This window comes from Diorhabda carinulata, chromosome 3 (assembly GCF_026250575.1).
Source record: "Diorhabda carinulata isolate Delta chromosome 3, icDioCari1.1, whole genome shotgun sequence".
Taxonomy (NCBI): domain Eukaryota; kingdom Metazoa; phylum Arthropoda; class Insecta; order Coleoptera; family Chrysomelidae; genus Diorhabda; species Diorhabda carinulata.
In genome coordinates, this window is record NC_079462.1 from 5,290,148 (window position 1) to 5,303,516 (window position 13,369).

The window sequence follows — 13,369 nt, forward strand, 5'->3', positions numbered from 1 at the left end:
AATATTCACATTTGACCGAAGTACTTTGGGAGGATTAAAATCGTTATGTAGTGAGTTGACAAATATTGTCTATATGTTAAATTGATTATAACAAGAAAAATCTGTATGAAGAATTTTTTTAATGATATACTTTTAATATGAAATTTCCTTCACACCCTTATTGATTACTTTCTGAAATATTTTCAAGATTATTTTTTTTGGTGAATTTTTTAAATCAATTATCGGTAATCCCGATGATCGAACTAGCCATGGAATTGGTCCTCCTCCGCTTATTCATCATAAAAATGATCATTTAAGTGATTTAATGGACTGAATTGCCATTGTGAAAAAAAAAATAATAAATACTGTATATTGAATAAAATATTTTGAAGTAAAAGCTGCAAATTATTTTCTATGAATTAAAGATAAACTCTGTCAAAGAAATGTGGGCCAATTACGTGGTATCGAAAGATAATACTTTAAAAATTTATAGACCAACTATATATAGTGTACTATAATAATGTACGCATCCAATAAAAAAATTATAAATTTATTTCTTAGCTCAGGAAAGAGACAAGCTCGTAAAAACTTTACGTTACTTAAAACGTTTACGTTAAAACTTTTTCAAGGCTTGTGATAAGATTTCTTGTCGGATTGTATTGACGCGCGTTTGTGTCTGCTATATATGAGTGTTGTTTCCGATCTCAACCTAAAGATGTCACAAACAAGGATGTTGCAAATGCAGATTTTTTCATATCTCCCGAGGCGACTGCAGATACAGATTTCTGAAGGTTAACATCCGCGGAATGAAATGCCTTTAAAAGACGTTAAAATTTTTTTTTGTATATTTTTATAAAATATTGAGCAAAATGAAAAATAGGAGCATAATACTTAATGAAAACTAATAACCGCGTTGTCTTAAGTTAAGAACCTCCTCCGTTTTTTGTTTTGTCGTCAAGTGAAAACCAGAGAAAACTGATTAGCATTTTTTTATGATGAAACTTATCTGGGTCATTATTTTGTTTCCTTGATTGTGTTTCGCATCTCAAGCCTCCAAATAAACTGAACTCATGTGGATGCATCGATTCTAGATGATTTTTTAAAGAAAAGGTTGTGCGTCCCTAGCGGAAGTAGGATTTATTGTATATTTTACAATCAGTATCTTTGTCATGTACATCTGACCCCGAATAATCACAAATATCTCTTTGTGAGTGTGGTGATAAATTCACTTGATAAATCCTTTATCAACTACAAAAATGTTCACTCAGTATATATTCACAATGATAGTTAAAAATCCAAATGTTCATACTATAAGCTCCATTGCACATGTTATGATCGATTTACGAGAAACAAATTATAAACTAAAATGGAGACGTTGAAATTTGTCATCGCACCTAACGAAATCTTAATCAAAAAACGTACTTTTCAAATGAGAAAGTCAATTAAACAATATAACACATGTGTTGAAAAGCATTTCAACACGTGTTGAAAAGTATATAAACAAGTGAGGTGAAAAGTTAAAAAATCCACAAAATATTTTTTATTTGTAATAGTGGAGATGACAAAAACGAAGAGTATTTTATAACTGAAGAAGAGGAAAAGAACCAATAGAACAATACATTTTTTGTAACTTAGTGCAGTGGTAAACTGCAAAAAAGTGGAAATTAATGACAGAAGCATGAACATTGGTATGTTAAAAGAAAATTTTAGAGATTGGGATTCCCTCGAAAGTCGCCATAGGAGGGGCAGGGAGACGATTTTTGAGGTTCCACCCCGTCGTGAAAAAGTGGGGTGAGCAATTTTGGCGTTCTTGGGGTCGATTTTACATATTTTGACCCTTGAATATGTCATTACTTTCAAGATCGGACCTCGAGAAGTGCCCCAAATTTCAAATTGAAAATTTCCACATTTTCCGAAATATACGTGAAAATTTAGGTTTTTCTTCAATAGACCGAAAACATTTTTCAAAATCGAATTTTCAATACCATATTCGAGTAATATAGGTCAAATATGACATTTTAACGTATAAATGAGCTCGGTATGTCGAGGTGGGAGGAAACACGAGGTACTGCAAGTTGCCCAGTTTCGAAGATTTTTCATGTTTTTTGTACGTTTTTTGAATATTTTCTTCTCTGTACAAAATGTGAGGAATTTTGAAGCCTTACAAATATTAGATATGATCAAAAGAGACCTCGACAATGAGCCTATTCGTTATTGAGCCTTTTACTACATTTTGATTAGCATTTAAGGAACCACAATTTTTGTTTTTTCAGAGCATATTCTACGAATCTTCAGTATTGGGGTCGATTTAAAAATTTTCATCGTAATAACCTGTTCTCATAACAATAACTCGTTATGGAGGTGTAGCATTATACTGGAGCGAAATCGTTTTAACCACACTTTACAGGGGACAAATTTGGGAATGAAATTTGAATTTTTTCTAGTAGAAAAGAGAACTTTTCTTTCGAACTTTGATCTATTTTTTCTTATACATTTTTCTTCAAGACACTCTTGGTGCAATCTGCCATGCAAATTGCAGTAATTCCGGTTGTATATAAAAAAAATAAAGTATTCGTCAAAATTATATTCATATAATTAAAAGGATTTTCATTTGAAGAAGGAATGATGGGGAAAGGGGGGGCAACTCCTAAACCTCATAATAAGCCTTGTCTTTTCGGTATTTTGAAATATTACCTTTATACTTCATATTTATATTCAGGGAATTTATTTTATTGTCTCAAGCTTGTAAGTGTGAAGCTTTTAAACTTGAGGATGGACGCAGGGGTCAATTTTCTGAAAGGGAGGGGAATAAATTTGAATAAACGTTCGTATCTCCCAACCACTCAAAAAAAGTATAAAAAAATAGACCAAAATTCGAGAGAAAGAAGTCCTTTTCTACCAGAAAAAATTCAAATTTTATTCCCTAATTTGTTTTCCCCGTGCCCCTGCAAAGTGATCAAAAGAATTTCGCTCCAGTATAGTAATATACACCTCCACAATGAATTATTGTTTTGAGAACAGGATATTACGATAAAAATTTTGAAATCAATCCCAATACTGAAGATTCGTCGAATATGCTTTGAAAGAAACAAAAATATGGTATTGAAAATTCGATCTTGAAAAATGTATTCGGTCTATTGAAGAAAAACCGCAATTTTGACGTATATTTCGGAAAATGGGGAAATTTTCATTTTGAAATTTGGGGCACTTCTCGAGGTCCGATCTTGAAAGTAATGACATATTCAAGGGTCAAAATATGTAAAATCTACCCCAAGAACGTCAAAATTGCTCACCCCACTTTTTCACGGAGGGGTAGAACCTCAAAAAACGACCCCCTACGCCTCCTATGACGTATTTCATCACAGCATTTCAATACATGTATGTTTTGTTATTTTTTAGTACATGTGTGAAATATTCTACTTTCTTGGGTAAAAATGAGTGTTACATCTATCATTTTCATAAGTGATCGTAGGAAAAATAATTTTCTACCGTTACATTAAAACCAGAACTTAATTGGAATGTTTCGCAAAAATTCCCAAAGAGTAATATTTCCGAAAATGATCTTTTTAATGAAGTGTCATAAGTAAAAAATTTATTGATAAGGAAAAGCTTAAATACTGAGCATCAGAAAAAATCAGTGTATAAAACAAATAATTAGAAATATTTCATAATTTGTTTCATACATGTTCCATACAATAATGTATTAAAAATTATGGAATATGCACTATCTTTACCTGGAGCTAACGGTGCGACGGAACGCGTTTTTTGCTACAGTAAATCAAGTGTAGACATCAGAAAAATCAATGTTATAACTTTGAAAGCGATTTATGTATCAAATATAATTTGACAAATTCTTGTGAAGATTTTTATAATATTTTATAATAATAATCTAATGAAACAAATTCACTTAAATAAAAATTATTTCAAGAAATAAAATAATATACATTTTTTATATTTATAAATTGTATTTAGTTTGAAAATATGTAAATATTACGATATTATTTTTATTCTGTATGAAAATTTTTGTTGATACCCTCTCCTTCAGAGTTTTCCCGCTTTGGCCATCTAAAAATCTAGTCACCTTAATCTGAAACAAAGTATTATACAAAAATTTAATCAAAATAGACTATTCTCTTATATTTTATAGAAAGTTAGAGCAGGTATATACAGATTGTTCTTCAAATATAAATTATTTACATTTTCTGTATGTGAATCATGTAGGCCTGCTCTTTTTCCTATAACAAAATTGCACATCGGCCTCCCGGATGTGGTTATGCTGGTTCTATGGTCTCCATTTGAACAATCTCTTATATTTTTGCGATATATTATTTACCAGAGTGAATTCTAGAATACTTTTTAAATTTTCAGTGATTTGTTTAGCACATAATAGATGATTAAATATGTTCTCCAAGCGCGTTCTCCCATTTTTTAGACGTATATGCTTCTGCCAAGAAAATTAGATCCATCAATTAGGTTTTCACCAACAACCTCCTGCTCAGTATCACTACAATCGAGTTTTCTACGTTATCTTCTTTTTCTTCCTCCTCTTCGTCATTAAATACAATATATCCAATTTCATTATCTTGCAGAATTTCTTCCATCCAACATTGCTCTTATTCATGAAACCACATTCTGAATTATTGAACCAAGGGCTGGCATAAGGAATCTTGCTCCGCCAGCACTTATAACTTTCGAAAAATTACTTTCCAATGATTGTCACAATACTACTAATATTTTATTCCAACTATTACTAGGGTAAGAAGTTAAATAAACAAGTGGTCGGTTCAAAAAACGCTGAGTATTTGAGATCGCATTGGAGTCAGAGCGGAGCCAGCCGCAAAAGGTTAATGCTAGTCTGGTTATGTTTGTTGCTAGTTTCCGTAATCGTTACATCTATTTTTTATTTTTCACTGTTTACCAAGAAAGTTTTGCACATAACTCGTAGGTATTTGTTGATGAACGTTTCAATTTTCTAGAACATCTTTTTATTATGTCATAAAATAGAACTGATCTTGTATTTTTCTAGCATATGTTTGTGTAATTACAAAAAAAAATGTACGAAATAGTGAAAATAAACTCTAGTCAACTCTTCACTGTACCTAGAACTCGACATATGTAACCTGTTGAATAAAATGAAAAATTTTAATTGCCATTCACGCTATTTTGAATAATGAGAGTTTTGTGTTATAATATTTCTTATTGTCAACATTTAGTGAGCAGAACTGTTTTGTATAAAAATCACTCATTATTTTACATTTAATAAATTCGCCTACATAAAGAGATAATAATTTTTATGGTATCCCCGCACTTTCACCTTACATAACACTGTTTGCAAACACACAAAATCCTCTTTGGAATTATTAGTACATAGTAAGCTAACTCCAAAATCGTTTTATAAATAGTGGAACATTGATTCAAAATAAGAGAGAGATTTCAAAATTCTCAGTGACAACAGTTTAGAGTTACGAATTTGTCAAACTTTCTAGTCTGTTACTAAAACTGTGTGTCCAGATTATTGTGCGTAAAAATCTTCAAAAAATAGTGTTTGCACATATTTCTTATAAAGTTCGATTTTGTGATAGTTATGATAATAAATCTTTTTTTTTTGAAACAAAAAGTATTCAATAATCATAATTTTTGTCAAAATACCGCGGAAAAACTTCGACACACAGTATCTACTGATGTCACTTAGATGATAAACAACAATAAATTGTTTTTTAGATGTCTCAAAAAGGTTAAAATGTCATTTAGAAAGTGTGAATATGATGCTGATGCATTTTAATAAACGAGATATGTGGTAGCTAAATGCATGTGAATTATTTTGTGAAACCTATTTAAAATACCCTGTTCGTAATTTAGATAAACCGTGGGCTCCACATGTTACTTGTAGTAATTGTTTAATTAGGTAGGTAAACAAAATTGTAGTGAGGGCAAACATTTCATTGATATAAATAAATTTTTATTTTTATCTTTATTAAATTTAGGTTGGTATCGAGGTGAGAACCGAAATATGATTTCCGCAGTACCAAGAATTTGGCGAGAGCCAACAGATCCTGTCGATATCCTTTATTTTGCATAGTTAATCCCATAGATCAACCACGTCGTTTAGATAGCCAACCCGATTTCCCGTTTCAACGCCATCTCTTGCTTCGTTAGCTTTACATAAATATTAGAATATCATACATACCGCGACCCAAAGGGTCTATTCCCCTTTATTGCTGCGAAATTGGGGATCTATTAATCCACTCCTCTTGGAATATGGGATGGCTGTAGTTGCCAGATATCTTCATCTTCATAAGCTCCCAGGCGTAGTACTTTGGAGTTCCGTAGTGTCTCACAAACTTTACGAGAATGTGGATGAAGGTATCATCCTCTACGCGATATAATCTGCAGACTGCATTATTTGTTAAGTCTAACGCCTTCAGGGTCCATTGAGGCGACAGTGCAGTAGATAAATACATAGTTATCATAAAACTACTAAACCGGTTTTTTTGTATTTTTGGTTTTTGTTTTCTTGTGTATGCTTCCGTGCTATTTAAAACAATAGATCATCATCTTCTAATCTTTCATCCATACCTTTCAATACTGAATCATTTTTTTAACACAATTGAATAAAACTATATTATCAGTTTGCTTTTCAAACGTATTATGATTAAGGTTTACCTTAGTCTTTGAAGAACTGTTTTCTTTGCCCGTTTACTCTATTAGGGCCTAATGGAGTACTTCCAAGTATATCTACAAATATTTTAAAGATAGGTATATACATCCTTATCAATTTTTTCTGGTGATTGAACGTGGTGCTTGTGGTGGAAACCAAAAGTTATTGGTGGAGTCTCCAATAACTGCCTAGTCTATAAATAGTGTTTGTATCTTTGAACATGAACAAAATATAGGAAAAAATACCCTTCTGGGAAAATTTTTATATGACACCGTACCTTTCACTAACCTTAAACCTTTGCCATCTTGTTTTTAACACTTAACACTTTTATGTTGCCTATAAAACCGGTCCGGGTAGCCAAACAGTCGTTATCTGAGTATCAGAAGGAAGAACAGATCTCAAATAAGTATAACTTCAACTTAATTAACCAACATTTTCCTTTTTCTATGTATAATATAGAAAACTGATTTAATTCAGTTGAGTTATTCAACGCCATTAACAACCAACTATTCTCACCTAACCTATAAATTTCAACTTCACTTATAATGACCTAACCTATAAAATTTATTGTCATTTATATTTATATCCATATCCATGTATCCATAAATTCACCAATCAATATTGAACATCAATCAGTACAACTTATCCTTATCTAACCTATAAAAATTCAATCTCATTCATAATCTAGCCAATGAAAAACTATTGAAAATTCCTATAGTAAACAGAATTGATATTTCAATTAATCAATATTTCTATCAACGTCAATTTGAATATTGAGTTTTGAATTCTATGAGTTTAAAAATTTATACAAGCATTAATACTATCAAAAATCACTGGAAATCTTAATTAAATATTGTGAAATTTTATTATTGTTATACTTTTATACATATTTCTTCTATTGTATTTGACCATAATTTCAGTCCCAGACGATGAATGCATGAGTATTCGAAAGCTCGGAAAATATATTAAAGTTAGTCCACTTTGGTGTTTCCTTGCCACGTTCTCAATAAGAAACCGTTTATAATATAGAAATATAGATAATAGAGATTAGTAAATATTCATATTCCCACGTTTTAGATGCCTGGCCACAATTTGAAACACCCATTTCAGGTATCAAAATAACTCTATACGTGAATAGAACGAAAACGCTTCGTTCCGACTGAACACGTGCTACAATGAGATTAACAAGTTGTTGGTAGGCATCCGCTCCGGATCAACTACGCATCCACTATATTATGTCAAATATCAATGCTGCTGTGGGATTGGCTGGACATCATAGACCCTGGTGTTAACTATCGTCAAGTATAATCACAAATTACAATAGTTTAGTGGTGTCAATGGGTTGTAACCATACTTTATAAAAGTTATTAGTTGTGGGTTAATTTTAAATGGAGTGCAGAAACAAAAATTTTCGGCATATTTCACTCTTTTACTTCCATAATACAGCAAACGTGTCAGAATTGCTATAAAAAATTCCGTTCTGGAGAATATTTCCTCAACGATGAGCAATTTTCTGGTCGGCCTAGTGAGGTTGATGAAGACCAAATCAAAGTCTTAATTAAACAGGATCGTCATATGATGATCGAGAGGTTGCGCAGAGGCTACATGTATCGCACACAATTATTGGAAAACACTTAAAATGTCTAGCGCTATTTAAGAAGCTTAATATTTGGGTACCTCACGAATGAAAAATGGGTCCTTCACAGTAACATACTTCGAAAACAATCATGGAGCAAACACGATGAACCAGCACAAACCACATCGAAAGTTGAAAAACAACAAAAAAGCAATGAATGGAATTAATGTAACTGGATGAAGCAATCAAATAAAAAAAACCAGAATTGTCAAATCGAAAAGGTTAAATGCTCCACCATAACCTCACATATCTTTGGAAACTTGTGGGAAACTATTGGAGCTTGGCTGGGAACTGATACCACATCCCCAATGCAGCCCTGATCTGGCACCATCTGATTACCATTTATTTCCAAATTTGCAGAATTCTTTGAACAGTCAAACTTTCACAAATGAAGATGAACTTCAATCGCACCTGGTTCTGTTTTTTGCTGATAAGGACCAGATATTTTATGAGTGCGGAATAATGAAACTGAAATATATATAATTGAGTGTTTTATTTATACTACAAAACCGAAATTACTTTTACACCAACCAATAATACTAAGAGGAGCTTTTAGCACCCAGAGGCTCTTGTTTTATTAAGATAGGACACGGTCTTACACACAGATCTTGAAACCGAGACCAATTAATACAGCGTGTCATGATTTAAGGTTTTCCGGGTTTCGAGTGTTTTAAATAGCCCTGGTACAGCGTTGCTATCAAGGGATGAACCTAAGTAGGGTAAAGATAAAAATTTTGACATAAAGCATAAACCTAAAATTGACGAGTTCTTTATACAATGTCACCTGTGCTTCAACTAGGTTGTTTCGACTTATTAACACCCGTTCGTTAGCCTAGCGGGCTAAGGCATCAACCCCTGGAATCGCCGGTCGTGGGTTCAAATCCCATTCACACTGTTAGAAATTGATTTTTATTGACAATCTTTTTTTTAGAAATTATCACTGTAAATTTCTTCCTTACAGTTTTATTTGTAACAACAAATCGAACTAAGAAGTGGAAAATAAATATAGTTCTTGAAAACCAAGAAACACACTTTTGAAGCACATCAAACTGAAAAGTGTATTTAGTTGAAGATTTTAATGAAAAAACCTGATTTTTACAAAAGTAAGTTGAAAACTAACAAATTGGAAGAATACATAATTAGTTAATATTAAATTTAAAACAAATAGTAGTTGTATTATCGTTTATTATTATCACTTATCACTAATCTTTTGGAGGACATTTCTTTTGTGGTATACAAATACCATCGTCGTCTCTAGCATATCCATCATTGCAGAAGCAATCATCATTGCATCTGACGTTCACTATAGGGCACGGTTCGCCTAAAGTTTCACATGCTGTTTGACAAGCACTACCGCAAGCGTAATGTTCATTGGGCCCTTTACACCTTCTATCTGGAAAATTGAATCTATTATTACTTAGAAATAGAGACCAAATTTTAATAGTATTCTAAAATGATCAAAATGACGTGACCGAACGATATCAAAATACTTTTTTCTGCTATCATTTATATCCCTCGGATTTTCAAATGTTTTTAATACAATTTTTCACGGTCAATTAGTCCCCTCCAATTAAAATATGAGATACAATAGAATAAAATCTACCCTTATATTTATACCTGATCCTAACAGGGTCAGATTATGTATGATCCCAACGCCTTTGTGTGTATTATGAAGTTTGATAGTATCTAGGTTTTCCAATAAGATGTGTTATTTTGATATTCAAAGAAAAATGCCATTTTTTGAGATAAATGATCGGATGTTTATTTCATTATAAAGAGGAAGGTATGCCGTTAATAATGGAACACAACATCAGCCAAATGGCCGCCACGACTGCGCTTACTGGACCATATCCTTTTCATGAAATTTTCCGTAACCAAATTGCAAAGCGGCTGCCCTATGTCCTCGATAGCCTCACGAATTCCATCTTTGAGGTCTTGAATCGATGCTGGACTGTTGGCGTAGACCTTATCTTTCACGTGACCCCAAAGGAAAAAGTCGCATAGTGTTAAATCACAAGATCTCGGTGGCCAATTGTGATCACCTCTTTTCCCGTAAAAGATCGATGGTTTCGTTGCTTCTGTGGCACGTAGCGCCGTCTTGTTGAAAGTAAACGTTGTCCAAATCAATACCATCCAATTCCGGCCATAAAAAATCATTAATCATCTCTCGATAGCGCAATCCATTAACCGTAACTGTTGCTCCAGCCTCATTTTCGAAAAAGTAAGGTCCAATGACACCGCCAGACCATAAACCGCACCAAACAGTCACGCGTTGAGGATGGAGAGGATTTTCAACGATAACTCTTGGGTTTTCCGAGCCCCAGATTCGACAAGTTTGTTTATTGACGTAACCACCAAGGTGGAAATGGGCCTTATTAGTTAAGATGATTTTTCGATGAAATTCCGGATCATTTTCATGCATTTCAAGGACCCAATCAGCAAAGACACGACGTTGTTGATGATCGGCCGGCTTGAGTTCTTGTGTTAACTGAACTTTATAGGCCTTAAGATCCAAGTCTTTATGCAAAATACGGTGTAACGACGTTTGTGGAATGGCTAATTCCAAAGAACGACGAGGAATGGACAAACCTGGGTTTTCTTCAACACTTTGGGCTACAGCAGCAATATTCTCAGAGGTTCTTGAGCGACGTGCACGAGTTTTATTTTTCACATCACTAACTTGTCCCAACAGCTCAAATTTTTCCACCAATTTCTGTATTGCGGTCCGAAAAGGTGCTACACGTCGACCCAAAAATGTTTTAATTTCACGAACCGTCTTTGCCAAACTTTTACCATTTTTATAGTGAATTTTAAGCGTGTAGAGAAGGAGTAACATCTCTTATGGACGGTACGTTTAAAATATGGTCTGAATTCTGTAGGGATAATACGTGGCGCTAATTGTACTATGGGATTGAGATCTGAAGTTAAACACTTACTGTATAAGAAATTATCAAAGTTGTGACTGACGTTTGATTATATTCATGTGAAAAGTTGTGCAATCCTTAATATCTTATTAGATTTTTATTTTTTATTAAGAACTTGATATATTTCTGTACCTGCTTGCATAAGCTAATTACCAATGATATTTTAACAAAACTATAATTATTATATATATATTATATTATATATAATTAGTATATTTGTTGCGGATAGAGTTCAATATTTTATTTCTATGAACCAAAATGTTTTATTTTCAATTATTTTATTATTCTTATTGATATTTTTATATGACTATAACTATTATATTAGTTGCTAATGAAGTTCAATATTTTATTTTTATGAACTGAAATATTTTTTTTATTATTCTATTATTTTTATTGATCTAATTATATCGCTATAATTATTATATTAGTTACGGATAAAATTCAATATTTTATTTTAATCAACCAAAATGTTTTTTTTTATACTATTTCATTATTGTTACATGATTCTACTTTTTTTTCATATTAGAATATATGTATTATCTAAACCAAATAAATAGCTAAATAATAAAGTTAATTTAACGAGATTCTGTTTTGTTAATCGTTTCATTATTTTAATACTACTAATTTCATTATCACGGTGCATTATTTAAAGCATTACTATACAGTTATTTTCAAATCAGCGCGTAAAATTCAAGCGAATACCCTCTATAATCAGCGCCACCTATTTACCCATCAAAAATCAGCTCACATTTTTTAACCCAGAGACGTTCCTCCTTCTCTACACTCCATACGTGTATCGTTCCATTTTCATTAATGGCGTAGTTTCTACTTGTCAAATGTCAAAAAATGACAGCTTCAAAAGTGACATTTACCGAAATAGCGGGCTGTTCAAAATAACACCTCTTATTGGAAAACCCTTTATTAAAATTTCTACCAAACATCGCAAATGATAGTTAGAAGTGTTTACTCAGAGTGAGCAGAGTAGGACAAATACTTTTCATTGGAAGAGCGTCCCTAAAAGAACAGTTGTGAATAATTCTACAGCTCCTAAAAAACAATGTTGTATCAAAGTACATTAATTTCTTTCAAGAAGACTTAATTCGCGGCAATCTCTTTGGAATGTGTGCAGAATAAAAAATGCCAACATTATTTTAACTTTCACACAGACTGTTCCAGGAAATTGATGGTGAGATTGTTTTTGTGCTGTCGTTTTATGTTTTTTATTCAAAAGAATAGAAGGCGAATCATTAAGGAGTAAAATGCATACAGCTAGATTGAAAAACTGAATGATAATCTATCTAGATGAGACTTGTGAGACACCCTTGATATACCCAGTAAAGGATGTTAGTTTAGCCTTTTAGAGGTTCCACTTGACAGAAATTATTACTTCCGGTTCACCAATAATTGAATTGCTTGACTTTCTTCTCATTATAGGAATATTTAATAGTAAAATTTCGTCTTTCCGAGTTATGCCACTTACTTAAACTAAGATGTAGTAAACCTAACAAAACCCAACCTAACTAGAAGGTTGTTTCTTGGTCTGTTAACAATGTTAAGAGATAGTTCGCTAATCAATTATTATTGGAAGTAAAAATTAGTGAAAACCTGAAGAACAATTCCATACAATTCAATAAAACCGGACCGGAAGTCAACCATTCCATTTATTAGTAAAACCGTAATTCCTAATTTCCTGCAAGTAATCAAGAATCAAATGCATAATTGATAACGTTAATTGTTGTATCAATGATTATTTCTGATAGGAATAATTATTATGTAAGCAAGTTTTATTGTATTAACATTTAGAAACATCTGAACAGTGAAAATAAGATATATTCTTCTTCTTTGGCACTTTTTTACCTGAATGTATCGAAGGAAAATTAATAACAGCAAATAAAATACACATTGACACTGTAAAGTTCATGGTAACGAGTTTATATTATTTCATGGCTTTGAAATACAGTGCAGTTATACAAAATAATATAATGTTATCTACTTGAAATGTTAAGGCAATGGCGTAGAATCAAATAGAAATAAAACAGAATAAAAACATAATTTGCATTTGTGTGTAGTAAAATCGTTCGACATAAACAAAGGGAAATTAATTAATATAACATTTAATTTATTAAATTATATAAGTATATAATATACGGTTGTTAAAAATCATATCAAAGT

General features: G+C 32.1%; 1 protein-coding gene across 1 annotated transcript; it reads right to left on the reverse strand.

Annotated features, from left to right (window-relative positions):
* Nucleotides 1-9,441: 9,441 nt before the first annotated feature.
* On the reverse strand, nucleotides 9,442-13,141 carry LOC130891246 (inducible metalloproteinase inhibitor protein). The gene is made up of 2 exons (XM_057795865.1): nucleotides 13,055-13,141; nucleotides 9,442-9,666 (listed from the first exon to the last, which is right to left on the reverse strand). Exons 1-2 carry the CDS (start codon nucleotides 13,116-13,118, stop codon nucleotides 9,476-9,478), a joined length of 255 nt encoding a protein of 84 aa, XP_057651848.1. The 5' UTR covers nucleotides 13,119-13,141; the 3' UTR covers nucleotides 9,442-9,475.
* Between the last annotated feature and the right edge of the window lie 228 nt (nucleotides 13,142-13,369).

Excerpts from the sequence above, each read along its gene's own strand:
- LOC130891246 (XM_057795865.1), bottom strand. The coding sequence starts at position 13,118 with ATGAACTTTACAGTGTCAATGTGTATTTTATTTGCTGTTATTAATTTT. Across the intron at positions 9,667-13,054 it reads TTTTCCTTCGATACATTCAG|ATAGAAGGTGTAAAGGGCCC; the intron begins GTAAAAAAGTGC and ends TCAATTTTCCAG.